The sequence below is a fragment of the Drosophila grimshawi genome, unplaced genomic scaffold, assembly GCF_018153295.1.
Source record: "Drosophila grimshawi isolate 15287-2541.00 unplaced genomic scaffold, ASM1815329v1 contig_848, whole genome shotgun sequence".
Lineage (NCBI taxonomy): Eukaryota > Metazoa > Arthropoda > Insecta > Diptera > Drosophilidae > Drosophila > Drosophila grimshawi.
Window position 1 is genome coordinate 19,907,996 of NW_025063692.1, and position 26,819 is coordinate 19,934,814.

At 42.6% G+C, this 26,819-nt stretch overlaps 3 protein-coding genes across 6 annotated transcripts; all 3 read left to right on the plus strand.

The window, feature by feature from the left end:
• The first annotated feature begins 19 nt into the window (after nt 1-19).
• Nucleotides 20-3,601, plus strand: LOC116805596 (probable basic-leucine zipper transcription factor O). Its single transcript, XM_032738358.2, has 3 exons — nt 20-1,041; nt 3,362-3,530; nt 3,584-3,601. Exons 1-3 carry the CDS (start codon nt 53-55, stop codon nt 3,599-3,601), a joined length of 1,176 nt encoding a protein of 391 aa, XP_032594249.2. The 5' UTR covers nt 20-52.
• Nucleotides 3,472-23,969, plus strand: LOC6564712 (uncharacterized protein DDB_G0283357). Of its 4 annotated transcripts, XM_043216254.1 has the most exons (14): nt 3,591-3,793; nt 10,705-11,229; nt 12,464-12,647; nt 13,640-13,822; nt 13,915-14,847; nt 14,989-15,345; nt 15,693-16,042; nt 16,157-16,278; nt 16,414-16,695; nt 21,054-21,633; nt 22,163-22,499; nt 22,756-23,004; nt 23,102-23,298; nt 23,434-23,969. In XM_043216254.1, exons 1-14 carry the CDS (start codon nt 3,603-3,605, stop codon nt 23,816-23,818), a joined length of 4,875 nt encoding a protein of 1,624 aa, XP_043072189.1. In that variant the 5' UTR covers nt 3,591-3,602; the 3' UTR covers nt 23,819-23,969. The 4 variants fall into 4 exon arrangements, with proteins under 4 accessions (XP_043072193.1, XP_043072189.1, XP_043072190.1 ...); XM_043216258.1 differs by lacking the exon at nt 10,705-11,229 and having other exon boundaries at nt 3,472-3,793; nt 23,090-23,298; XM_043216255.1 differs by lacking the exon at nt 10,705-11,229.
• Nucleotides 23,970-25,283: 1,314 nt separating this feature from the next.
• On the plus strand, nt 25,284-26,032 carry LOC6564709. Its single transcript, XM_001991382.2, has 2 exons — nt 25,284-25,378; nt 25,438-26,032. Exons 1-2 carry the CDS (start codon nt 25,316-25,318, stop codon nt 25,987-25,989), a joined length of 615 nt encoding a protein of 204 aa, XP_001991418.1. The 5' UTR covers nt 25,284-25,315; the 3' UTR covers nt 25,990-26,032.
• The last annotated feature ends 787 nt before the right edge of the window (nt 26,033-26,819 follow it).

Here is a 26,819-nt window from a genome sequence, read left to right on the forward strand (position 1 = left end):
TTCCAATTTCAATTTGAATTTCCAGCCAATCGAGTTGAGCTCGAGCTCGAATATGCCCAGCGTCGGGGCACTGTCCACGGGTCTGTCGGCGCGACCGGTCATCGTGTGGAACGGCGCACAGTATACGGCAAGCAGCAGGGAATTGGAATTGGAGCTGCTGCGACGCGATTACGGGCTGGATGAGCGTATGCTGGAGACGACGCTAGTGCCGCGCTACAAACGCCACAGGCCGCAGGCCAGCGCCAAAAACGCCCACGTTCGTCGCTCACCAACTGTCACATCCGCATCCGCATCCGCATCCTCTGATTGGATATTGCGGCAGGGCAACAGCAGCGTTGCCCAAATCAACTTTCATCCGTGGACGGAGCTGGGTGAACGCAAATTCTCGCACTTCGATCTGGTGCCCTGGCGGCGTACGCGCAGCGCCTTGGATCTTAGCTGTGCGGCAGATTATAGTGGACGGAGCTGCAGCAACAACGAGACGACGACAACGACAGCGACACAAATTGCACAGAAGTCACTGCGTGGACTCGAGAAGCTCGAGTTGCGCCACAATCGGCGGCGCCTGCAACGCGCCCGTTCCACGCAACAGGGTCTGCGTCGACTGGTGCGCGTCCGGCTGATCTTCTCGATTGAGCTGCGGCACAAGCGCATGGAGCTGCTGCGCCAGAGTGCGCTGCCCATGCGTGTTTTCGAGCAGCGCTTTGCGCTCACCGAAAACGAGAGCGCCGCCTACGAGCGCATCCTGCTGGACGCCAACGCTGGCGTTGAGCAGCACGTTGGCTACTTTAGCAGGCGGCAGACTGATCAACAGGCGGCTGACGACAAGCAGCTGGTTGTGGATTTTGCCAGCGAAACGGAAGTCGAAGCCGAGGAAGTCGACGAGGGTGAGGCGCAATACGCAACGATAGCAGCGGCGCCACAAGCGGCTCCATCTGCGGCAGCAACGCAAAGGCGAAAAGAAGAAGAGGAAGTGACTGTTACTGTGGGGAAGGTTGAAGTGCCATGTGTCAAGTGTCGCGATATTGCCATCAAGCTGAGGTAAACGTCAAGTGAATACCCAAAAAGTGGACAAAACCTTTTTGGTTTATTTTTATTCTTTTTTTTTTTTATTGTGTGTGCAGTGATGAACTAAAAACCGATTTAAAAGACGAAAACTGTACTGAAGTTTAGTTAAACTTCTGCGTATGCCCACTTAAAGTTTAAAAGACAAAATGAAAGCGACAGCACCAAACCCAAAAGTCATATTGTGATTGGGTTGGGATCAACGGCCGAGTCAGGCCAATTAGCAATTTCTCATATCTCGTTGTCAGCATGATGAAATTAGATTTGCTGATATACACATATGTGTAATATATGGCTTATTGGGACTATCTAAATGCTGAATATAACCAATTTGGTCCATGGGTATCTTTTTTCTCCTCCTACTTGATTTGGATAACTCCTTCTGATCCTATTATAAATAAATATTCCTTAAAATCAAATTGACATGTTTGAGTACATTTCACATTTGACATATTTTCTGAATATTTATATTCATTTATCACGAATATAAATAAAATATGGTTACAGGGTATCGCCTTTGTCGAGCACTCTTCACTGCCACAACAAAACATAAAATTGTGTTTTGCACAAAACTTTTCATAGTCATTTGGGTTTTTGTGCATTTTTCACATTTTCCACATTTTCGTACATTTGACTGACCAAGTGGCCCGCATACCGCGTGGCCAAATTTCATTCTCAACTAGCTTTGTGTGTGTGTGTGTGTATATGTGTGTGTGTGTGTGTGTGTATATGTGTGTGTGTGTGTGTGTGTGTGTGCCTGTCCGCCCTCGTTTGTCACCTGCTATGAGCACCTCGTGTCGACAAACTAATTCAAGATTGTTGACGCAATAAATTTAAAGAAAGTGGCTGGTGGCATTAGTTAAGTTTTCTTTCTTCGTTTAACAGAGGCACAGATAGACAGACAGACAGACAGGCAGACAGACAGACAGGCAGACAAACAACGACAACGACAACAAACAGGTGAACCGACCACTTATTCGTCTCTGCGACCCCGTCAAACACTCCAGCAGTCAATTAATTTGTAAAGAGTCAAGTTTACGACTCTTGCTCGAGTTTTGTTGCCCTCTGTGCGAAGCGGCGCCCAATTCCGCTTGGGTTTGCCCTGGGGCAGGTGCTGTTGAAATGAGTCAGCATTTGGCCGTCGCTTTAGTTGTGACCCCGTTAGTTTGTTAATTCACAAAAGGCGAAAATTTGCTTAGCCAAATTCAATGTTTTCACAACTTACAGCTTGAAAGCATCGGTTGCTGTTTGTTTACTGCGCTTAGCGGGCTTTGTGAACAAGCCGACAAGCCGACGAGCCGACAAGCTGCTGCTGCAACAAGCTTGCAAGTTTGTGCCTTGAGTCTTTTGTTCGCAGCTGCAAAGGCTGCTTCATAATTTTTATCTGATCATTACGTTTACTACCCGTTTCGAAAGTATGCTTCAGTTTTTTCCCTCGCTGTATATATATATCTAGCTTAACTCTATATATATATATATATATATTGGTAATATATACATATTGCTTATTGATTGCTGGCGATTTGCAATCAGCGTGATTTCGGAAAACTCGATCTTTTAACATGACGAATGTGGAAAATTACTTTATTACTTATTTTTTCATTCGATCGTTAAATATCTTTATGGAAATTCAACTTCAGCTGCTTTATTACTTATTTTTTCATTCGATCGTTAAAGATCTTTATGGAAATTCAACTACAGCTGCTTACCAAGTTTTATCAGGAAGCACACTTAAATAGTGCTCTAGTCTGTGTTTGGCGAAAGTTAAATTGTACATTGATTATTAGAGCGACTTTATCTATCTATCTATAATCAGCTTACTACTATATCATATAGCAATACAATCAAAAAGTGAGCAAGGGTGTGTAATAGCGGTTCTTTCTAGCTACATATATGCCTGATCCTTACTGATCCAGAGGTAGGCTCATCTGAATTTATGTAGCTAATGATGTTGATAATTGTTTATTTTTAGTGGCTTACTAAATGGATATCCTTCTGAAAGTAGTTGTTGTTAAAATTGTTGTTATTCGTATAGCAAGAAGGTTAATAGATGATCATGCTCACATAAGTTTGGCTGATTTTTCAGTGACTGTTACTTGGCATCATGGAACACATTTGTAGTGTTCGAAGCTTAAGCATCAACTTAGGCAAAACTTAGCTTAGCAATGCGACTTATACAGACACTTATGATATTACTGGCAGTTGTCATCGATGGCGACCTGCTAGTTCAACTATTAACTAAACGAATAGAAGACAAATAAAAGATTAACTCCATTTAATTTGCGCTCTCTTGCAGAACCATCAATGATTATGCGCTCAACTCGAATGTAAACTTAAAGCACAATAACAAAAACAACAACAACAACAGCAACAGCAACAACAACAGCAACAGCAACAACAACAACAGTCACATCAATATCATCAACTACAACAACAATAAACTGAACAAACTGCACAGCATCAACGTTAGTCAGAACAACAACCATAATAACAATAAGCACAACAAGCGAAACCAGAGCAACCACAATCTGAATAGAATGCATGCCCATCAGCTGGACTCGTATCTGGCTGGGATGCCCATGGGTATGAGCATGTCGGGCCCAATGCATCCGGGGAACATTTCTGGCAACGAAAGACCCAATGGAGGCGCATTGGCATTACATTATGCAGCGGCCAGGGGCTGCCTGGACTGTGTCCAGTTGCTGGTTGCCGCATCTGTAGATATTTGGTAAGTATCTGAATCTGAATCTAAATCTGCATCTGCTGTTAACTGGGCCGATGATTTAAAAGCAAAAGTCGCACAGCTCTCGATTCGAGTCGAAGTGGGGTGAAAGCTTTGTTCTTTATTGCTTTATCAACATCATCATTGGGGTGAACGGGTTGGTTGTGTTAGCGAAGGATGGGGAGGATTGGCAAGTGGTGGAAAGGGGGAGGGGGAGGGGTGTTTGGTAATTTAAAATGTCGGCCATGCGGTGGAGCGGTGCTTATTTAAATGATTGCGACAAGTAGTGCCGACTAAAAAACGGAATCGGATCACATTGGCGACTTGGCGACTCTCCACTTAACTGGCTGCTGTCGACTTTTGCCGTAAATTGCGGCCTGCTAATGCAATTTTATGGCATTCACTTGCCCCATTTGATTAGCGTATTGCCAACTGTTGACATTTCTCTGTTTGCCGTTACATGCATGCATTTGCGCTATAGCGAATGCCACTTTGTTCGCACCAGAAGCTTTCCAAACTGAATTGGTTAAATAATAAAATTAGTCTGCAAATCGATCAATTGCCAAGTCACGAAGTCAAAAAATCAAAGTCAATGAGCCAACTTTAAATACAAATTAAGATATTGATATTAGTATTTTGCGTATTATTGAGATGCTTCAAACAGTCAGTGATTATTCTCTATGGAACATCGTACAGGGTGTAACAACAACAACAACAACAACAACAACAACAACAACAGCGACTATAAAACCAATCATTCGTAAACTTTTGTTTACGCTTATGATTCGCAAGTGGCTTAAGCGCTGTGGATTTGGTCGTTAATCGTGGAAGCTGTTTGCTGTTTGCTGTTTGCGACGGCCATTAGAATTATCCGTGCATTGATCGCATGATTTATTAAATTTGTGACAGCCAGCCACATTTCTCCGATTCGTGGGCTGGGTCTAATCATGTACAGCTGAAGTGAGATCAGCACCTCAAACCAATGTGTTTATTTGTGCATTAACAAGTCATCGAAGGCGTTTAATGAGCCTCGTCGTCTTGACAGACAATCAAAGCATTGAGCGTTGCAATTAAATGCGGTAATTAAGACTGATGAGTTCTCAAATGGAGTTGCAAACGATGGGAGGACGAGACGCCATCGGACGCAAGTGGAAGTGGAACACATGGAGCAATTGCGGTGCTGGCTGCATGAACACCGATCAAGATCGCTTTCCAGCTGCCCACTTGCTGTTCAACTTTGGTCAGTGCTCACCTAAATACCGCAGAGGAGCACGCGATATAAACGTTGATTCATTAAACTCCAGCCATTTCAGTCTTCATGGTGTCCAAGGCGACCCGGCCAGCTAGTAGCTGGCTGGCTAACCAGATTGTTTCTTTTGCCATCGAACTAGATGCCAGGAAGAGTTTGGCGCTAACAGAGAGAGAAAGAGCCAGAAAGAGAGAGAGAGAGAGAGAGAGTGAGAGAGAGAGAGAGAGAGAGACAGAGAGAGAGATTGAGATAGTGTGAGAGACAGAATAAGAAAAAGAGAGAGAGAGAGAGAGAGAGTGAGAGAGGGGGGAGCGGTGCAAAGCACCGTTGCAACTAGTTGGCAATTGTAAGTGGAGCAGCAACTGCACAAGGAATCCAACTGCTTGGCCTCATCTCTGGTCTGGTCGGGTCTGGTCTGGTCTGGTCTGGTCTGGCTTGGCCTGATCTTCTAGGCTCAGCTGCGCTCGGGTCAGCTCTGGTCGTCTGACTAACAGCCGGCAACTGTTTGGATTCTCTTCTTAAAAGCATACATATTTTTATAAAGAACACCAGTTTAATTGGCATGACAACTGACACAGCGGCACACATGCTATGTGGCTGCCAACAACAATAATAATAACTAGCACCATCACTTCGATTGCGAAAGCTGGTGCATGAGTTACCGATCAAGAACCAAGTATCTTTTTTTTTTAAATTAACAATAATATATAGAAAGGAAGAAGCATATGTGCAATTTAAATGATATTCGGTTATTTTGTTTGGTCTCTGACAACGAACAAATCAATCCTTAAATGTATCTCTTCACGAATTTATTTAGGTCCTTAACATTATTAAAGTGGCCTTTTTAATATTATTCGCAACTCTTTCACCCATTTAAAGTGTATAATTATTTGAAATATCGTATTATTAATACTTGTGGTACAATCGATCACATTTGTGACTTATTTAGAATATACTCGGAATACTATTAAGAGTTGATATTTGTCACTATATGTGTGAGCAAAACACCCACTAAAAATTCAGATTTTTCTCAAATAACCCACGCTGAGAGCAATCGCATAAGAAACCATTGGATAATAATCGTATACAAAACATTTGTTCATCGCTTTTGACTATGGCTATGGTTATGACTTTGGCCAAGAAAACGCTTGTGGCAGAGCTGGTTTCAAAGCTTCTTGGGGCACCGTTTGCCGTTTTTCGTTGCTGCTGCTCTTGCTGCTCTGGCTGCTCTTGCTACCTCGTAGCAAGTATTGGCGCTGCTGCTGCTGCTGCTGCTGCTGTTGCTGCTGTTGCTGCTGCTGCTGTCATTTCTGGCTGTTGTTTTGCTGGCCGCTGGCCGCGATGTCTTCTATTCGTGTTTGGTTACTCGAAGCGAACGGTGCTTTCGTCTGGCATCAGCTGCCGTGTCGTCCGTCGCCGCCTGCGTTTTCCATTGGCATCGCTGTTACCGTTTGCCCAAGCGCTGACCGATCGTACAACCGTTACCAGCAGCAACAACACCAACCAACAACCAGAGATGCGGCCATAGACGAATTTAAATTTGTTTGTTGTTGTTTAGTGGCTTGAGTAAAGTTAATTTACTGCTTATGCTCAATGCAGCGATTGCCGTGGACGTAGCGCTGCCGTGCGGCCACGCCTTTCGTGCCACCCGCCCACTCGATGCCGTTGAAAGTTTGCGCCGCGCCGCGTTGGTCCACAAACAACAACAACAACAGCCACAACAACCACAACAACCACAACAACCACAACAACAACAAGAACAACAACGACAGCAACAAAAAACAAAATTTCGCGCTTCAAAGTGTTTCGACTGCAGTTAACGAATCGGAACGCGAATTAATTAACAGTTTCAGTGTACCAAAGAACTGCAAGCCACAACTACAGCAACTACAGCAACCATATCAACAACAACCACATCAACAGCAACAACAACAACGTTCAACAAACAGTAGCAACAAGCTGTGCGCTCATAAGCCGCAACCATGAAAAGGTAGCCCCAGCGTCAGTTTCAATAATCAATTGGCCAAGCGATGAGCATCTGCCCACCAAAAAGACGAAGAGCCAAAGACTTACTTGGATCCACACAGCAATTGTTGCATTGTTTTCCCTTTATATTCATTTGAACTTTTTTTTATGGTGATCTCAACAACAAGTGTGTGCGGGTGTGTGTCTGTGCCTGTGCCTGTGTGTGTGTGTGTCGAAAATTATGGGTAGCTTCTACACACAAACACAGAAAAAATAAAATTTAAAAAAAAAACTATCAAAATGAAAATGTGAAAAATCTTTGTCTGTTGGCAAAATTGGCGGCGTGTTTTTTTTTTTTAGCATGGAATCAAACTAAAAACAAAACGCGCACGAGACGTCGAAAAAAACCTAAAAAGAAACTTTGAATAAGAAAACTCAATTAGTTTACTAGTCCCTAAATGAATAACCGTAAAATCGAGCAAATAACAAAAAAAATAAATAAATAGTAATCGATGATACTCCCTTACTTAACTGGCTAATGAAAATCGATCAATCAGAACCTGGAATCACTCTAAAATAGTTGATACTGATATCTTTTCGAATTGTTAACAGCAAACAATAGGCAGAGAACAAAGCGTATATAGATACATATTATATGGTTAGCAAAAATGTGTATTAAGCCTTTGATGAGAGTCGTATTTTCAAAGAACAGAAGTACATTAATAAACAGGTGGCTGGCTAAATAAGTTAATAGAATATAAATAAAAAAGATGGATAAACACATTGTTAACTCAAAGTTTAGGCAAATTTGTTATGTATTTCTTAGACAAAGAAAGTTAGTCAAATTGAAGCATTTGCTGAGTTCAAAAACAGTCTCGTTTAGGCGACTAATCGGTATTTGGAATGCGTCTTTCGACGACGTCAATATACGAGTATATGTTCTGTTCACATTGGCATTGTTGTTTGCTGCCGTATTTGTGTCGAGCATCACTTTCATTCTGCCTACTGCTGCGCCGACTTTGACAGAGGCACGCAAATGCTCAATTAAAAGCGCCTAAGACCTCCACAGATCCGATCCATGGCATTCTCGCATTGGCGTCTGTCAAGCATGTTTGTTTCTTTGCAACAATTATCGCTCTTTCTAGACTTGTGTTGAAATTTATTGCCGTTTGTGCTTTGTACGAACTGCGATTAAAAAAATATTAAAGAAAAAAAAAAAGAAAAAATAGGAAAAATTAAATAAATACAAATGAAAGAAAAATATAATTATTTAATTGCAACTGCAAAACGAGCACAACAAAATTGGGATTACTTGAGTTGTACTCGTTATTTACTGTATTTTCACCTACATTACCAAAGCAGAAGAGGTGGCAGCAGCAGCAGCAGCAGCAGCAGCCACTGTAGCTGGAGAAGCTGTCGAGGCGCATTAATAAACACGCGATTGGCAATCGGACAGCAGAGCAGACGCGGGGTAGGCGGGGGAGTGGAGGGAGGTGTGAAAACTGTCGGGTGTGCTAAAAACATTATATACATATACGATAGCGCCAAGAAATAAGAGAAAAATAACGTGTTACCAATTCGAACGTAACCGACTGCGTAATACTCTGATATCTGATATCAGTGTAATAACCTCTGACAAAAGTTGAAAAGTGACCTTTTCGGGTTAGGTTGGTAAATAAGGATTGGCAGCAATCTGCTCTTCAAATTAGATGATTCCAGATTAAAAAAAAAGATGATTACCTGAGAGCCTGTCACTCAATTTGCGACGTGTAACGATAGATTATCGATTTCCCCCTGATCGCGGAATCTCGATCTAAACATTTTATTTCACGCAGACAAGTTTGAAGTCAGACAGACAAACATTGCACAAAACCAATATGCTCGTCCACCTTTAAAATATCAGAGAATAAAAATCAACTTTAATTGGTTTACAATTCATTGCTGTAGCGAAAAGCTGGAAAATGTAACAAGTCGCCAAGTCGCTAGCGAAGAAAGCAACTGAAGCGCCTGCTCCAATCTTGAGAGTCGCGCATGGACTCGAAACATCAGTTTAAGCTGAAGCTGAAGCTGTGGCTGAAGCTGAGGCTGAAGCTGAGGCTGGAGTCGAGCGTCTGGTGTGCAATATCCATGAAGTGGTCCGCTGTTGAGCAGATCAGTCGGTTGCCTACGCCAGCGTCGGCAACATGAATTAGGGAAAGCACAGTGGGGCTAGACACAGCTAAATTGCTTGCCAAATTAATTTGCACAGTTGTAGCTATTTCATGTGTGTATCATACTAAATTTACTAGAACTTTGGGCCTTCCTTAAATAGTTTCCAATCATTTATTTTTGGAAACTATTTTTTGCAATAGACCTTTTGTACAATTTGTTGCTTAACTCTCGTCCCACTGTGCCATAACTAAAAACATGGCCAAATGGTAACAAATGCGCATCACAGCCAGCGGCTGCTTATTGCAGAGCTGAGACGAGGCCTCTGCTCCGTCCGGGCGTAACATGCAGAGAAACGTCTCTGTCTGCGTTTTTGACGTGTGATCTGGTCTGCATTGCAGTTGTTATTTTTTTCTTATGTTTTTCTGCTTGTACGTTTTTCTTCTTTTCTGTTTTTTTTTTCTGTCTCTGTATTTTGCGCATTTTAACGCTAATTTCACCCCGAAAACAAAAAACTGGTGTAAGAAGCAGGGGAAGAAGCGAAACAATAGAAAACAAAATGCGCTAGAAGTTTGCTGGGGCAAGCAGGCGATGGCTCAATCGCAAGGCAGCCACATTAAGAGTCAGTTGCAGCTGCTGTGGCTCGGCTCAAAGCGCAACCGAATTCTGTCAACTCTTTGACTTTTCGATTCTCCGGCCTGTTGACTCTCAGTCACTCAGTCACTCAGTCACTCAGTCTCTCAGTTAGGGTGGCTGGCGGCGGGTGACACACTTAACTGAAAAGACTTTGGCTTAGCCAGTGCCCAAGCTCGATATGCAGTTTAACGGAAGCGAGAACGGATAACAGTGATAAGTCCAAAATTTGAAGATGCAACGAAAAACAATGAATACATTCACATCGATATGAATATGCAAGTGATTTATCTTTTAACTGTTTTTATACATTTTTGTTTGTTTATTGTGTGTGTGTGTGTCTGTGTGTGTGACTCTCTCTCTCTCTCTCTTTCTTTCTCTCTGTGTGTGTGTGTGTGTGTGTGTATGTGTGTGCAACGGTATTGGGGAAAACTCAAAACAACAGCGATACGAAAACCAGTTGATTCTACTGTATTATCACATACGCGACGAGAAATCGAAAGTCCAATACTACTACTACTACTACTACTATTCCACATATATAGGTGGTGAATACATATGTATACTTGAACTGAACTGAACTGAACTGAACTGCGCGTAGGTAAGCAAAGGCATCCAAGAGAGCATTTCCAATAGCACAACAACAATAATAACAACAACTGCACAACAACTCCCGCCCGCTATCGTAGTGCATATCAATTGCCCATTGCTACTCCCTCATTTTGTCTACTCGTGCAACGTCTCGTAGCGCAACGTCTATTCCATGCACTAAACACGCCGCACTCAAGCCACTTGGCCACCCTACACACACACACACACACACACACACACACACCCATACCCGAAAATAAAAAAAAAAAAAAACTGGCACACTTTCTGCTGCAATCCCTGCAAAAACAAATCACGAAATCCAACTCTGTAGCTATTTTTCAACTATCAACGTTAAGAAGGGCCTGCTGGGCCGCATGACCACAAGTCTGACCTCGTACCGTCGCAGCAAGCAGAAGAGCAAATCCAACAATGACATACACACCATCATCTCAACGGAGGTGAACTGCGTAACTACTGCCATACTCAGCAGCAGCAACAGCAACAGCAACAATACAAATAACAATAAAAAAAGGAGCGATAGCAGCAGCAGCGTCAGCAGCAGTCATAGCAACGGCCCCGATCCGGATACGGAGCACGTGGCAGACACAGCAGCCGCACTCAGTCCAAATCACAATCGAAATCATCAGCACAACAATAGTAGCAATCAGGAGGATATCAATCCCAGCGAACATCTAAGCGATCTCTCTATCGAACGTATGATGGAGGCGCATCAGAGAAAAGTCTCCAGTGCTATGGGCGCCAACGGTGACTCAATTGGGGATGAGAGTGCGCCCATGTTGGCCACTGGGGCTGGTCAGGGTCGCAAGGAGCAAAACAATCGACGCAGCGTCGTGAGGTGAGACAGCAGCAATGCTGGCAGCCCAACAAAAATACGACTGTTTTCTTCCTCTTCTTCTTGTTCTTCTTCTTCTTCTTCACCGGATAAGATGTGTACATATTCTAACATATACAATCATCTATCATAAACTTAACAACTCGGGAATTTCATTGGCAATTTGATAAAAATCAGGGCTTATTAAAACTTGAAGAGAAAGTCTAAATATAAATATTTCTTTCCGATTGGAATTAATTTATCAATAGCTTAAATTTAAAATTTAAATAGCAGAAACGCAAATTTTTTTTAGCATCAAGATATAAATGTCGCAGAAGGATATTCGTCAAAAATAGTTGAGACTTACCTTATTCCAAAAACTTTAAAGTTGTTGAAATTTCTTTTGGAAAAAATGAATGGCTGTCGGAAAGATCATTCTTATTTCAACAGAAAAAAAAATACTTTTTGAGATAAAATCTGTTTATTTTCCACAAAATAAGATTCCGAAAATTCTATTGCCTTTGAGTTCTGTAAGTTTAAATTTGATCTCTGAAAGCGTTTACCAAAATAAGTGACTCAGTACAAAAGCTGTAGAAGAAGAAGACTTGCAGTCTCTTTTGGGGATGTTACCTAGAATCTACTTACCAAATAGGATGGTAAATTGGGAGATATATGGATTATATCGACACGTTATCGATTTTCCAGTTCAGTAACAATTTGCCTGACGCCGATACAATCGAACATATATTTAAAGCTTCAAAGACGGGCATTGCACAAAATCAATATACTCTTTTTACTTCGGTATCAGAGTATATAAATAAAATACAAAACTTAGCTGACAACCATTGAAAGTTGGCAGCCTAACGCAATCTGTCAACTTGTGGCTCAGTTTTGCGTTTTCTTTTCTTGTTGGCATTGATGATACTTTAATTTGGTATCCATCTCTATGTACATCTATCTATATATTTATATGGTGATCATTAGTAGCTATTTGTTTTTTTTTTTTTTTTTTTTTTTTGCGTTCACCAGCAACTTGGGAAATGCCAAAGAGGCAAGGGGTACGGGCCACAGGCGCACGGGGCCGGCTGTGTTGACTTTTTGCTCATTAGTGACTTGCAAGCGATTTGGTTAGCCTTGTGGCACACACAAAACCTTAAGTTGCAACCGAATGTTACTAATAAAATCGGCTCCTTACATACATGCTTTATATGTGTGTACTTGTATATATTTATATAATAATATATATATATTCTTGCAGCGCCAATACGCAAATGGACAATGATGTCACGCCCGTTTATCTGGCCGCCCAGGAGGGGCATTTGGAGGTGCTCAAGTTTCTGGTGCTTGAAGCCGGCGGTTCTCTCTATGTACGCGCACGCGACGGCATGGCACCGATCCATGCCGCTTCACAAATGGGCTGCTTGGATTGCCTCAAATGGATGGTGAGTACACTCATAGTCATACCCACACACACACACACACACACACACACACCGCACTCGTTTACGCTTGCCAAACTGCAGTAAACATTTGCAATTGCCAAATACCAAATACCAAAATCCAAACCAAAAGTGTCAAAAAATTAGGTCGCCAACAACAGCAACACTGAACTCGTTTCAACCGCAAGGAGCTTAGGAGTCTTCTGATCGCTGTTCGCTGTTCTTGTCCTGATTTCATCGCGTTTCTAACAGTTCCAGCTCTTTGCGACTGCGAGTTTGTCGCATGTCCAATTCAATTTATCAAGCGTTTCAGCACTTGCCACAAGTCCAAAGTCAAGTCCAATGTTCTCTTTCTATTTATATATCCACTGGCATTCAATACTCGCAATGATGCTGTGCTCCTCGGGAGTCGTCTGTCTTTTTCTGTCTCTTTAGCGATCTTGCGTGAGCAGCACAGCATAAGCTAGTCGTCTTGGCAGGCCGACTTTGGGTGCCTGTTATAAATCACCTTTCTAAAGTGAACTAAATAGTTATGCATTGCCAGTGCAGCACACACACACACACACACACATATATATATATGTGGAAAGTGGTTTGCTTGGTGACTTTGCCTGGGAAGTCTTCACATCCATCTAGCCATGCAACCAAACTAGTGACTAGTCACAATGCTAACAGATCCCAATAGATCCTCGTAGATCTCGATAAACTGAATTTTCATTTTAGTTTATTTAACATTTATCTATTGCTAACATAGAGCTTAACCTATAGCGTAGCTATGACTTACAGCTTGTAATACACGCCATCGCTGACAGGGTGATAAACTCGCAATGAATAAAGCTATTGCTTGGAAAGAAAGCGATTTTTTTTAACAGGTTTATCAATGTATTAATTAATGTGCTTGGATTCAAATTGTAGAGCAAAGATTCACATTCATTATCATTATCATTATATAATTGCCGACGTAATAATCGATCCTGTTTGTATTGTGATTACAGGTGCAGGATCAGGGCGTTGATCCCAATTTACGTGATGGCGATGGTGCCACGCCACTGCATTTTGCCGCCTCTCGTGGCCATCTGTCTGTGGTGCGCTGGCTGCTCAACCATGGTGCTAAACTGTCTCTGGACAAATATGGCAAATCGCCAATTAACGATGCGGCCGAAAATCAACAGGTTGAGGTGAGTAGCTGACCAACTTGCCAAATGGACAATTTTATTGTGTTGTTGTCTGACCGTTGAAAACTCTACCATTGCGCCTTATTTGTCAACAGTGTCTCAATGTATTGGTGCAGCACGGCACCACCGTGGATTACAACAATAAGAACAATTCACAGCGTCACAAGTCGCAGCACCAACATCAGCAGCAGCATCAGCAGCAGCAGCAACATCAACATCAACAGCAACAACAGCAGCAGCAACAACAACAACATTTGAGCAGCAGCTGCAACTCGAATACGAATTCCAGCAAGCAGACGAGCCGCAGCAACACCATCAAATCGAAATCCTCATCCACGCTCAGCTCCGATGTGGAGCCATTTTATTTGCATCCGCCCGCTGTGACTGCAGCCGCTGCTGCTGCTGGCGTTGGCATTGGCGGCATTGGCGTTGGCATCACGCGCAAAAACAGCGACGCTTTGTACTCGCAGCAGTCGCGCAGCTCATCGGAGAAGCTTTATGGGTGCAACGGGGCATCGGGCGGCAGCGTGGCGGGCGGCACAAGCACGGGCGGCGGCGCACTGCTGCCAAACGATGGGCTGTATGTGAACCCAATGCGCAATGGTGGAATGTATGCGACACCGTCGCCGAATGGCAGCATATCGGGCGAGTCGTTCTTTCTGCACGATCCGCAAGAGATCATCTATAATCGGGTGCGCGATTTGTTCGTCGACTCGGACTGCAGCAGCGTGAAGCAGCACCAGATGCCGCACCCATTGCACTCGATGCAGTCAAAGGTTAACAGCAATGCGATTATGACCATTCAGGCCGATGTCCATTCCAGTTCCAGTGGCGCCGGCAGCGGATCCGATGAGTCCGTCTCCATCTCGTCCAGCTTCAACTCGCCAAAGAGCAGCAGTCATCACCACAGCAACAGTCACAGTCACAAACATCATCAGCATTCGCATTCGCATCAGATGCGCAGTCAGAGCTTCAATCGGCATGGCAGCAGCAGCAACGTAAGCAGCGGCGGCATTGCCAAAAATAATGCGAACAACAACAACAACAGCAACGGCAACAACAATAACAACAATAACAACAGCAACAACAACAACAACAACAATAACAGCAGCAGTAGCAGCAGCAGCAACAACAATAATAACAATAGCAGTAACAATATCAGCTATAAGCAACAAAAGAGCATCAGCAGCAACATAAGCAACAGCAATGCCAATCAGAATGGCGATCATGACTACGAGGATATTTATTTGGTGCGCGAAGAGTCCCGCAAGCAAAATCAGCAACATCATCAACAGCAGCAGCATCATCAGCTGCAGCAACAGCAGCAAATGCAGCAACAGCAACAAATGCAGCAACAGCAACAAATGCAGCAGCAGCAACAGCAGCAGCAGCAGCAACAACAGCAACAGTTGCAACACAAATACAATGTGGGCAGATCGCGCTCCCGCGACAGTGGCTCCCACTCACGCTCCGCCAGCGCCAGCTCCACGCGCAGCACAGATGTGGTCTTGCAGTACAGCAATCATGTAAGTAGCAGCGAATCAATAGACTTCTTCAACAAGTACAACAAAAGCACAATTATTATTTGAAATGTGTTCAACTATATTTTTGAAATGTAGTACTTTCTATGGTTTTCGATAGTTTATATATAGTCTGGTACCGAATATAGACGAGGAAACGGCACAATGTCCGTCGACTCGTCTGTATTTTCAAGCTAGAGTCACCAAATTTCATAGAATTGAAAATCAATTTCCTGGCACGCCGCCACACCCCAGCTTAATACGAGTACATTGAATATACAGATTTATTTATTATTTTTGTGGGCAGTTCTAATTTTGAAACGTGTAATCTTCTCTCTTTACTGCTGTCCCAGCATTTGAACAACAAGCGCAATAACTACAACAACAGCAGTGGCAGCGGCAGCAATGGCAATGGCAATGGCAGCAACAACAACAACAGCAACAACAACAACATGAGCATGTTGAATCGCAACAAATCGCATTCGATGATTGGTCTACACAGCAGCAAGTACGATTCAAGCACAAAGGACAACTATAGCGGCAAGAATGTGAATCTTAACCAGAATCTGAAGAATCAGCTGCTCAATGGTGGCATCAAAAGCGATACATACGAGAGCGTCTGCCCGCCCGAGGATGTCGCTGAACGCACCAAGCAGACCCACAAGAACTCCATGATACGCAACAATTTGGCGGATGCGAGCATGCTTAGCAGTAGCCCTAACATATCCATGCACAATAACAATAACAATCACAATAACAACAACAACAGCAACAACAACAGCAACATTAGCATCGGCATTGGCATTGGCACCAGCAGCAATAGCAACAGCACAAGCAACATTAATCAAATCAACAATAACACCAACACCAGCAACAACATGAGCAATAGAAATCTGAAGCGTGTCTCATCGGCGCCACCAATGCAAAATTTAGCCGTGGGTAAGTCCTAGCGAAATAATCAATCAATCTATATACATTGTTTTCTATATTAAATCAAACATCTGCCACATATTTTTGCAAGACTACTTCATTTATCAGCATTACAAAATTCTTGGTTCGTTCTGTCTCTCGTAGTTAATGGGCCTCCGCCGCCGCCTTTGCCACCGCCGTTGCGTGCTGCGGTGCAACGCAACAACTTAAATCCCGAACACTCCAGTAACAACGGCAATAACATATACATGAAGAATCACTTTGGTGCGACACCAGCAACACCAGCGACAGCAACAACTGTTGGCTCAGCTGGCGGACACGAGACGGTGGACTCGGATTCGGGCCTGGAGGTGGTCGAGGAGCCTAGCTTGCGACCTTCGGAACTGGTGCGGGGCAATCACAATCGCACCATGTCCACTATATCAGGTATGTGGCACAAATGAAGCTTCGAAAACTCCTTAATACAACATCATTAAATATTTCCAATGGAATGGGTTGAATCGTTAACATAAAGAGTAAAGTTACAAACGAATCTAAATCGTATGGGCGCAAATTATTATTCAAATTAAATTCATATCTCTCAACTGGCTAAGTTGGCTTTGGCCAATATTTTTAAGTACAGGTTTCGGTCACACATCATTTTGATTAAAAAAAATATAAAATAATTAACAAGATATTATTACGAGGACGACGGCATATAAGATTTGCCCGCTATGAGTGATAATAGTTTCCGCCAACGCTGGGCAGACCTGATGCTCTGCACCGATTCAGATGATTTTATGGAAGTTCAGATGGAGCCAGTTTCGACAGAAGCATGGACGCTGATAATGATGCCACCCAGCATCAATTTTGATGGTTCGATAGAAGATCAGATGTCGCCCGAGGTGGATAAACTATCCAGCACGATGCCAGAAAATCTTAACGCAGGCAATTCGATGACCACTGAAAATTTCAATCACATTAGTAAAAGCATTGAGGAGAATTGAGAGAATCTTAACTCTGGCAATTCGATGGTAACTCAACATTTGAGGCAACGCTGGGCAGACATGTTACTGTGCCGTAGTTTAGACGATTCGGTGACAGTTCACATTAGTAACATCATTGAGAATCTGCACGAAGCAATCTCAGAGAATAAGTCTGGCAATTCAATGATCACCAAACAATCCAGTCAGCCCTTTGATGACGATTCGATAAAAGTTAAGATTTCGCCAGTGTTGGCTAAGGCGAATACGCAGGAAATTTATAACGTTGAGAATCTGTCGGACACGCTGCCAGAGAATTTTAACGTGAAAAACAAATATATCATCTACAGCGCTGGTAATTCGACGCTCCTCATGGACTCACTGAACCCACAGACACTCAGCTGGAACTGCTCGATCGCCACTTGATGGCTCTGGCCTAATCCCGCCGTGATAACTTTTGGCATGGGCAAAATCAATACAAGTTTGGATGTGGAAAGCACCAGTTCGATGGCAGCTACCTTTTCGCGCAAGAATGCGCAATGAGCTCTTTGCTAGCAGTTCCCCTAACATAGTTGCATTGTTCCATGGTTACATTAGTTCTATAGTTTATATATCGTCAGATCAGTAAAACAGAGCGTTGCCATAACGCACGCCATCTTATTCAACTGCTGAACTCTTGTGTGATTGAAAGCTGACGGGGTCTTTGACTCAGGCCAGAGTTGGGAGGGAGGCAGAGATGGGTGGGGAGATCAAGTTGCCGGCCACATCGAATGACCAATTAACGGCACAAAACAACTGGAATTGCCCAATAACCAGACGCTGGCTAAGCTGGCTAAGCGCCAACCAACTTCGCAACTTTGGTCAACATTTTGTTTCCCATTTGGCAAAATTGGCAGTAACAAAGGTGCTTCAAAAACAACAACTTAAAATTAACGAGACAGCAATCTTCTGATTCAAAAGTGGCTTAAGCGGAAACAGCCTGAGCAGTCGGAATTGATAGATTATACACAAGCATCAACAAAACGGAGTATATAATCCAAAATACTATAATTACGAAATTAACTAAATTAGCGCCTGAGTGAATAATCCAGTTGTTGTAGAATTTGTTGCACCATCGATTAGAAATGACTTAGATGAAGCTAGCTTTGTGTGGATTGTATGTAGTTTTAAACGTTGGTATTTGAATGCGGCTTCCTAAAATGTGTTTAGGGTGTACCGAGTGTATTAACCTGGCGAATACAATGAATGCCAGGTATTTGACTTGCATTGCCTAACAATATTCATTTGTGAATGGTTTATGCACTCGCTTGAGGTCTGTCAGATAACTGGTTATACAAATTATTCAAATAGACATCCAAACAAAACTCAACAAACGTTCACACGTAGCCAACCAGCCAAAGCTTGAGGAGCAAAAACGGAAAAATAATGTTGCACAACAAAGAAGTGGAAGTTGTGTTGCAGCAATAAGCATTTGGCAAAAAAAAAAAAGCCAACATCGGGAAAATAAAGCAAGGGACAAAATTCATTGTCATTGAATGCTTTTGTAAATGCATTGAAGCGACCAGCTCTAATGGGCATGAAATTGTGTGAAACCCAATATGGTAGCCACCCCATTTCACATGCTACATGCCCCATGCCATTTATTGGCTTCTGCATACCAAGCTAGACAGGTTGTAGATCAGAAGAGCTCGATCCCGAGCAGGAAGTGCATACGCTAAGCAGTTTTGCAAAGCACCTCTGTCTACATTTAAGGTGCAACTTTTGCTCCCCTGCGTCTGCTTAAGGTGCACCACAATGCTGCCAATTATGGCCTTGGATCATGTGGCATGTGGCAGCCAATCCACCCGCGCGAAACTTTTTCCCCATTGAAAGTGAACGTGTTTTCGCACTGGCATTGACAACACTTCACGATTCCACAGCTCGGAGACTCCACGACTCAAAGACTCGTTGTTGTAGTTGTATTTGTTGTTGTTGTTGTGGTTGTGGCTGTGGTTGTGGTTATGGTTGCTCTTGTGGTGACTGTTGGCGTTTTGGGTGAATAACTTTGGCAATCGCTTGAACTCGCATCAGGCTACCAGCGACGCTCGCCCAGTGAACATCGTCATCGTCCACAAACGCTCCGCGTTCACAAGATTTTAATTTTTTCGATTTTAAATTTGTTTTTATTTTATTTTTTTCGGTGTTGTTCAATGAAGGCACTTCGCGGACATTGAGCATGTGATTTATATTTGAACTTGTGCCTTGTGTCAATCGCTTATATAGAATGAATATGCCGGGCTCGGTGAAGATCCATAAGAATTCGCGTCGGAATTACTTTACGCTAAGCTTTCACCGATTCGATATATTTCGGTGTAAGTGCGATCGATACTAAAAAAGCCTGTGTACAAATTACTATAATTGAATCAAAGCATTGTTGTCCAATATTGTATATATGACAAGCTCATACATATAGTATTTGATAGCGGATTATATTATAACTGTTTTACAATCAGCAAATTAGATATATTCTCTTAATTTCTGCTGATCTGATGATTTTGTAATTATAAGAAAATCTTGTAAATATTATCCTTAAGTCCCCTCTCGTCAAGGCAGACAGCATTTTTCACTTTCCACTTCCCCTTGACATAACAAAAGCTCTATTACAATTCAATTTACATTCGCAATTTCACCATAAACGGCGAACCTGTTGACAGGCCACAAACCAGATCCAAAGTCAAGCCAAATGAAGCCAATCCCAAAATCAGAGAAATGCCAACATCCAGATCAAGTCAGACTACTCTACAAATTGATAAAGTGCAAACGAAAAAAGTAAAATGGTTGGCAATCGCAAATATCGTTGGTCAATTAACGTTAGTTTTTCATTCGATGGCTCAAACTGGCCAGACCCGATCCCATTCATTTCGACTGCTCTGACCATATACAATGCCATCGAAAATTGACAAGACGACCTGCCTGCGAAGCCACATTCAAGCAGCAGCTTTCCAGTTCTGCCGCCCAGTCGGTGAAACGAGTTCCAAGTCGCGTTCACAAAGCCGTGAAAGTTGCATTGCCGAGGATCCATAACATTATCATGGATGAGGAGGTGGAAGAGCAGCGTCGCATGGGGCTTTAGAGCGGTGGCTAATTAAATGGGAAGTGGGAACATGTGTACCACTTGGCTTAGATGGTAGATGTCCACTAAAAATGTGAGCTGTCGTTTTTGTTGTGTATCATGTTTCAGTCGTCGTTCAGTTCAAGTTTTGAGTCAAATTATATAGCTGATACCGCTAAAGTGAGCTCTCTCGTTTCTGTTGCTGTTTACCTAGCAAAGCTGGTACATTTGAGATCTCTCTGTAAATCTGATCATTGAAAAACTAAGTTTTTGTTCAAGAATAACTTTGTATAATTGCTGAATTTATCGAGCAGTATCTACCAAATTATCAAGTTAGTTGGTTTCAGCAACCTCTCCAACAGCTTTCCTTAAATCGATAAATTTTGATATCCGACCAAAGTTTGACAATATTCTTAATCTTTTAATGAATCTTTTACCTATAACTGTTGTGGACCGAATCGCTTCAAGGTTCGGGTTCAGTGGCTGCAATTGCATTTATGGCTGCATTTTGGGCCACTTCATTTGATTAAGACGTAGTCGAAATCCATTAGCCAGTCAGCTGTTTGGTGAAAGGCGTCGCACGCTGCATACGCAATGAGTTTTGTGTGTTGTTTTTGTTACTGTTGTGGCTCAAGTTGGCGTGACCAAAGAGCTGGGATAACTGCTAACCCACAATAAGTAGTTAACGCAGACAAGACTTAAATTTTATAAATAAATTTGTTCAATTTCAGCGAACAAGAAAGCCAAGCTTCTCAATGGCAATGGCAGCGCCAGCGCCAGCGGCAACGGCAACAGCAACGGTAATGGAAGCGCGTCAGCCGACGCAGCAGCAGCAGCAGCAGCAGCAGCAGTTGGCTCCGCTGACAATGGGGAGGGGCACTATCATCAGCAGCAGTCGGCGGGCAGCATCTATGGCTATGCGGAGGGACCGGGTGGCATGCAGCGCAACAACAGCATCAGTAACAGCAACAGCAACAGCAATAGCAACTGTCAGCTGCCCTTGCACTATCAACAGCCACAGCAGCAGCAGCAATCGTTGTACGCACCGAGCATCTATGGAGTGGGTTCTTCCGCCGAAGATCACTATGAGCTGCAGCAGTCACAGTATGGCGGAATTTATGCCGGCGAGGGTGCAGCTAGCATCGCTGGCGTTCGGTCTGGGGGCCCCAATTTGGTCAACAAACAGCTGGTGTTGCCGTTTGTGCCGCCCAGTTTTCCCAACAAATCACAAGACGGCGTCACGCATCTCATCAAGCCGTCGGAGTATTTGAAGAGCATTAGCGATAAGCGTTCGTGTCCATCCTCGGCCCGGTAAGTTAAGAAAGCCACGCTAGCTTCGCACCCAACTTCGACGTCGACTCAAACTGCATTTGTTGTAGTTGTAGTTGTAGTTGTAGTTGTTATTGTTATTGTTATTGTTTTAATTTAGCTGCACATCTCGTGCGGCGGCAACATAAGTAATTACCACCAAAAGTGGCAGAAGTACAGTTGCCTTAATTAAGCAGCAGACAATGCAGCGCATACTCGCTGGCTCGCTGCCTCGGTGGGGCAATTAACACAGCACCACTTGCCAGCCAGCCACTTCCTCAGCGGCTCAAGAGTGCATGAAATTTTATGCGTGCTGCATGCCAGCCCCATTTTTTCGCCAACTTATTCGCCTGGCTCCGTTCAGTTGCAATCCAAAGATGATACTGCGCACACGACACGCCTGGTGCAGGTCCGGCACACCACACCACACCACACCACAAAAACATCACAGCACACACAAATACACACACTGTGCACCAAGCACCCACCCACTGAGATGTGTATTCATCAATTAAGTATTGTCCCCTTACAGCTCCACAGACACGGAGGATTACATGCAGATACAGATTGCTCAACAACAGCATCAGCATCATCATCACCAGCATCCTCATCAGCATCCGCATCATTCGCATGCGCTGGGCATGGGTGAGCAGCCGCCGTTGCCACCGCCTCCGCCACCATTGCCGCACCACATGATGCCGCCGCCAATGCCAATGTTACTGCCTGCAATGGCCGGCGATGCCACCAGCAAGTCCCAGAAGCCCAAGAAGCCCCATGGCTCGGCAGCGCCCAACAGCCAGGATACGGCCACACGCAAACAACATCAGCCACTGTCCGCAATATCCATACAGGATTTGAACAGCGTACAGGTTCGTTTTGTGATTGAATTGAAAGTGAAAGGCATTAGATGCTTAAGGTGTTTCATTTTGTATTTGTATACTTGACACATCACCGCAATATCGGATTGTGTATATATACATTCATTATATATATTATGTATAATGTTTGTCGGATAGTTTTATTTCCTTTCAAGTTGAGACTTTACTTACGTAGTTATATAGAATTGATCGATTATGGACTGCAAGACTGATCACTTAAATGATTTCTGATCGCTTTGCGTTACAGTTGCGTCGCACCGACACACAGAAGGTGCCAAAGCCGTACCAGATGCCGGCGCGCAGTCTGAGCATGCAGTGCTTGACAACCAGCACGGATACTTATCTGAAAACCGATCTGATAGCCGAGCTGAAGATATCAAAAGACATACCCGGTATTAAGAAGATGAAGGTGGAGCAGCAGATGGCCAATCGCATGGACTCGGAGCACTATATGGAGATAACGAAACAGTTCACGGCCAACAACTATGTGGATCAGGTGAGTCACGATGCCGATGCGCTCTTAGCTGTGTATCTGGCGAGGGGGGATGGGAAAGAGAAGTAGATTGTCATGCGTGTCAAAGATCTACTTACAGATACCAGAAAAGGATCAGGCCGGCAATGCCATACCCGACTGGAAGCGTCAGATGATGGCTAAGAAGGCGGCTGAGCGTGCCAAAAAGGACTTTGAGGATCGCATGGCCCTCGAGGCGGAATCACGTCGTCTCTCCCAAATACCGCAATGGAAACGCGATCTTTTGGCGCGTCGCGAAGAAACTGAAAACAAGCTGAAGTAAGTGTTGGGTGGGTATGGTGATTGGGGTCTGTGGGGGTCTACAGTGGGCTGAATGAGTGATTGAGTGGCCCAGCTAGACAGTTGTCGGCCTCCTCTCTCTGACCTGTGCTCGCTGTCTGTGCCATTTTGCAGAGCGGCCATCTACACGCCCAAAGTGGAGGAGAACAACCGCGTTGCAGACACCTGGCGCCTCAAGAACCGCGCCATGTCCATCGACAACATTAATCTGGCCACCTGTGGCGGCGGCCTCAACGTCGAGCAGCATTATCAGCAGCTGCAGCTACTCCAACAGCAGGTGCAACTGGCCAATCCGCAGGGTAACAACAAGGAAAATTACAGCGATGTGTCCTCAGCATCCAAGCCCGGCGATAGTGAGCCACCGCTGTCGCCACCGCCACCACCACCCCAGCAGCAGGATGCTCAAGACAATGGCGAGGAGAAGCAGAATGACAATGACAACATCATTCCTTGGCGCGCCCAGCTGCGCAAGACCAACAGTCGCCTGAGCTTGATCTGAACTCGGCATCTTTGCGTTTAAGTCTCTTATATTGCATTTTTTTTTTTGTCCATTCCCCTCAATGCGAAAATATTAAACTTAACGAGCGTGCAATTCATAAAAATATATATTTCAATATGCGAGTGAAATACATTTAAATGTATGCATGTCTATAGATTTAAGTATATTTTAATTTTGATTTGTTGCTCCGGAGGAGAAACAAGCGTCTCTTCAACCAGCTCAAAATCCAAGGCAAGCTTTAGACCCAAAAAAAAAAAAAAAAACATAAAATAAATAAAAGAAAAGAAAGATATTATGAATGTACTATATAGAAATCTTAATATTGTTAATCAATAACAAACAATCGATTTGCATTGATATTCGTAATAATTTCAACTTTTGCTATGAATTCCATTTTGGTGTTATTCGAGTATCGATTATCGATTATTATTATCAACTAACGATTTTATTTAACTATCAGATTGAATTTAAAACATCGATTGATAATTATTAGTAATATAAGATTATATTTTTTTTTTTTTTTTGCATTGTTATTTGTTTTTATACTGGCTCAATAATATGACTAAAATATAATTATAAATATTAAGAACGAAGTAAAACATTTATTCAGCTGATTTTTTGTAAAGGATTCAGAATAAAGCATATATCAATAAAAAAATACAAGATTTCTTCTTTTTAAATTTGAAAGTCAAATATACAATTAAATAGAAGCACATCGTTATTGTAAGAAAAATAATACTTGTGAAATTTGAAGCGGTATAATTGCTTAAGAGCGGGTTTCTCTTTGCTTGTATGTTATTTCTATTCTTGGTCGGCTGCTTTGTCAACCTGTTGAGGTTAGTATCATGGAGCATACTTTTTGGCTTGAACACTTTAATTGTCATTATCAATACATGAATTGGTATTTCACAGATACTTAAGTGTTTACAAATTTGTGTGTTATGCTGACTTTTTATTTCATCATGTACATTCTTAGGTCAATTGTAAATTTAAATTTCTTATTTTAATTATAAATCATCTCATAGATCATTTGTATTTCATGTTGTAAATCATACAGATTGTATATTCGATATCGTTAAGTATACGTGTACTTAGTCAAAAAGCATTTAATCACATTATTGTGCTGTCCGTTATTTGTTAACCCACTTGTGGAGCCTATTTTAATAACGATAAAGTCAAGTGTCAATCATTGATATTTTAAATCGGCTTAAAATTCAATTTGTACCCAATGGAACTTAATTAATAGAGAGGCACACTGATTAATTCGTCATATATTTTTAAAGGTATATGTATGTTTGTATGTACGCATACAAGTTTGCTTTGATAAACAATTTGTTTTAACAAATCATATATACACACGGGTCCAATTTTCCATGGAGAATAGGAGCAAGCACTTGACGATTGGACACTTCACAGCGATAGGAAAATCGTTATAAAAATGGATAGTCGTTGGTGGATTCAATCATTCTGCAACCAAAGTTCTGATTGCCAAGCACTATGAAAACTATAACAATCTGCCTATTGCTGATCGTGGGCGGCACCTGCCTGCTAAGCACGAATGTAAGTTATCAACTTGTGTTAAGCAACAACTATAAAAACGACCTCTTGTCATCATTTAGGCCAACGCAACTGCTGGCGATTCAACTAACTTCGAGGACATAGATCTGGACACTTTGATTGCTGAGTTGGATGACGAATATGTGGATGTTCAGGAGTATGGCTTCATCAGATCGGTGCGCAAAGTGCTCAGGAAGGCGCTGAAATCAATCCGTGGCGTCAACTGCATTGTAAAGGAGGTAACTGAGATCCTGACCGCCGCCACCGACTACGTGGATGCTGTTGACGCTTGCGGCACAGCCGTGCCCAAGGATGTGGCTGCAATTGTCAAGTCATGCAAGGACATCATAACCATCTGCAACAATATTATCCATTTGAACAGCCAGTTGTGTAGCACCGATGACACCGATTCAAACCAAATGTCCTCCAAGAAGTGCACTTATCAGCTGTTCAAGGCAACCATGAAACTCGCTAGAAAAATCAACACCACTCTTAAGCAGATCGCCAAATTGCCCTCCGATACGAGCTCCTGCTTTGGAACTGCTACGAACCAGTTGAAGGAGACCTTTAACAATTTCTTGCCCAATATCAACGCTTGCATCGATGATATGTGAATGTAATAAAAATAAATATTCAACTATTAATTGCAATCTTAAAGTGGAATTTGTATTCAATAGTAATATTACTTGAAATCTGCAGATATTTTTTGCCAACAATCCAGAACCGAAACTTACCCTTGCAGACCGGAATTCATCTGTTGACATCTAAATTTTAGTCAGGGGTTCTAAATAGTCCCGATTCATCGAGGTAGCTCTTAAAGTGATGAAGTCCAATTCATTTTGGGTGACAAAGGAGAAGGTAACAAAAGTCAATGTTGGAACTAGGTTTATCTCAATAGTTATATATAACTGAAATCAATTTCACAATAATAATTCCTTTGGTACTAATGCCCATATAATATCAAAAGCTTTGTTGTTTTTTGTTTAGTATTTATAAGCAGGTGCATGAGCTCATGGAATTAATAACAACAATAAAAACTAATTTTAAATATTAATGGAACTTTGTCAGCTGTGTAGTTTTATCTATAAATTAAGTCCTAAAGTATGTGAACACAAACCCAGTTGATATTGATTAAAACTTATTTTTCTGATACTGGAAGCTAAAGCTAGAATACTAGAATTATGAATCGGTCGACATGTTGTTCGTCGTACAATTTTCAAAAACTTACTGTAAGTATGTAAATCGATAAGAGTATATATCTCTCACAATTTGAAAGCTAGAGTCACCAAACTTGTGAGGTGCCACAATACAATCTAAATCTTATTGTGAATGATTCAACGCAATGCGAGAAACTAGAAATTCTATCTGGAATTTTAAAGATGAACCAGAGACTATGAAGACTATTTAGCCGTTAAACGAATAAAATAACAACTCAATGAAGTTA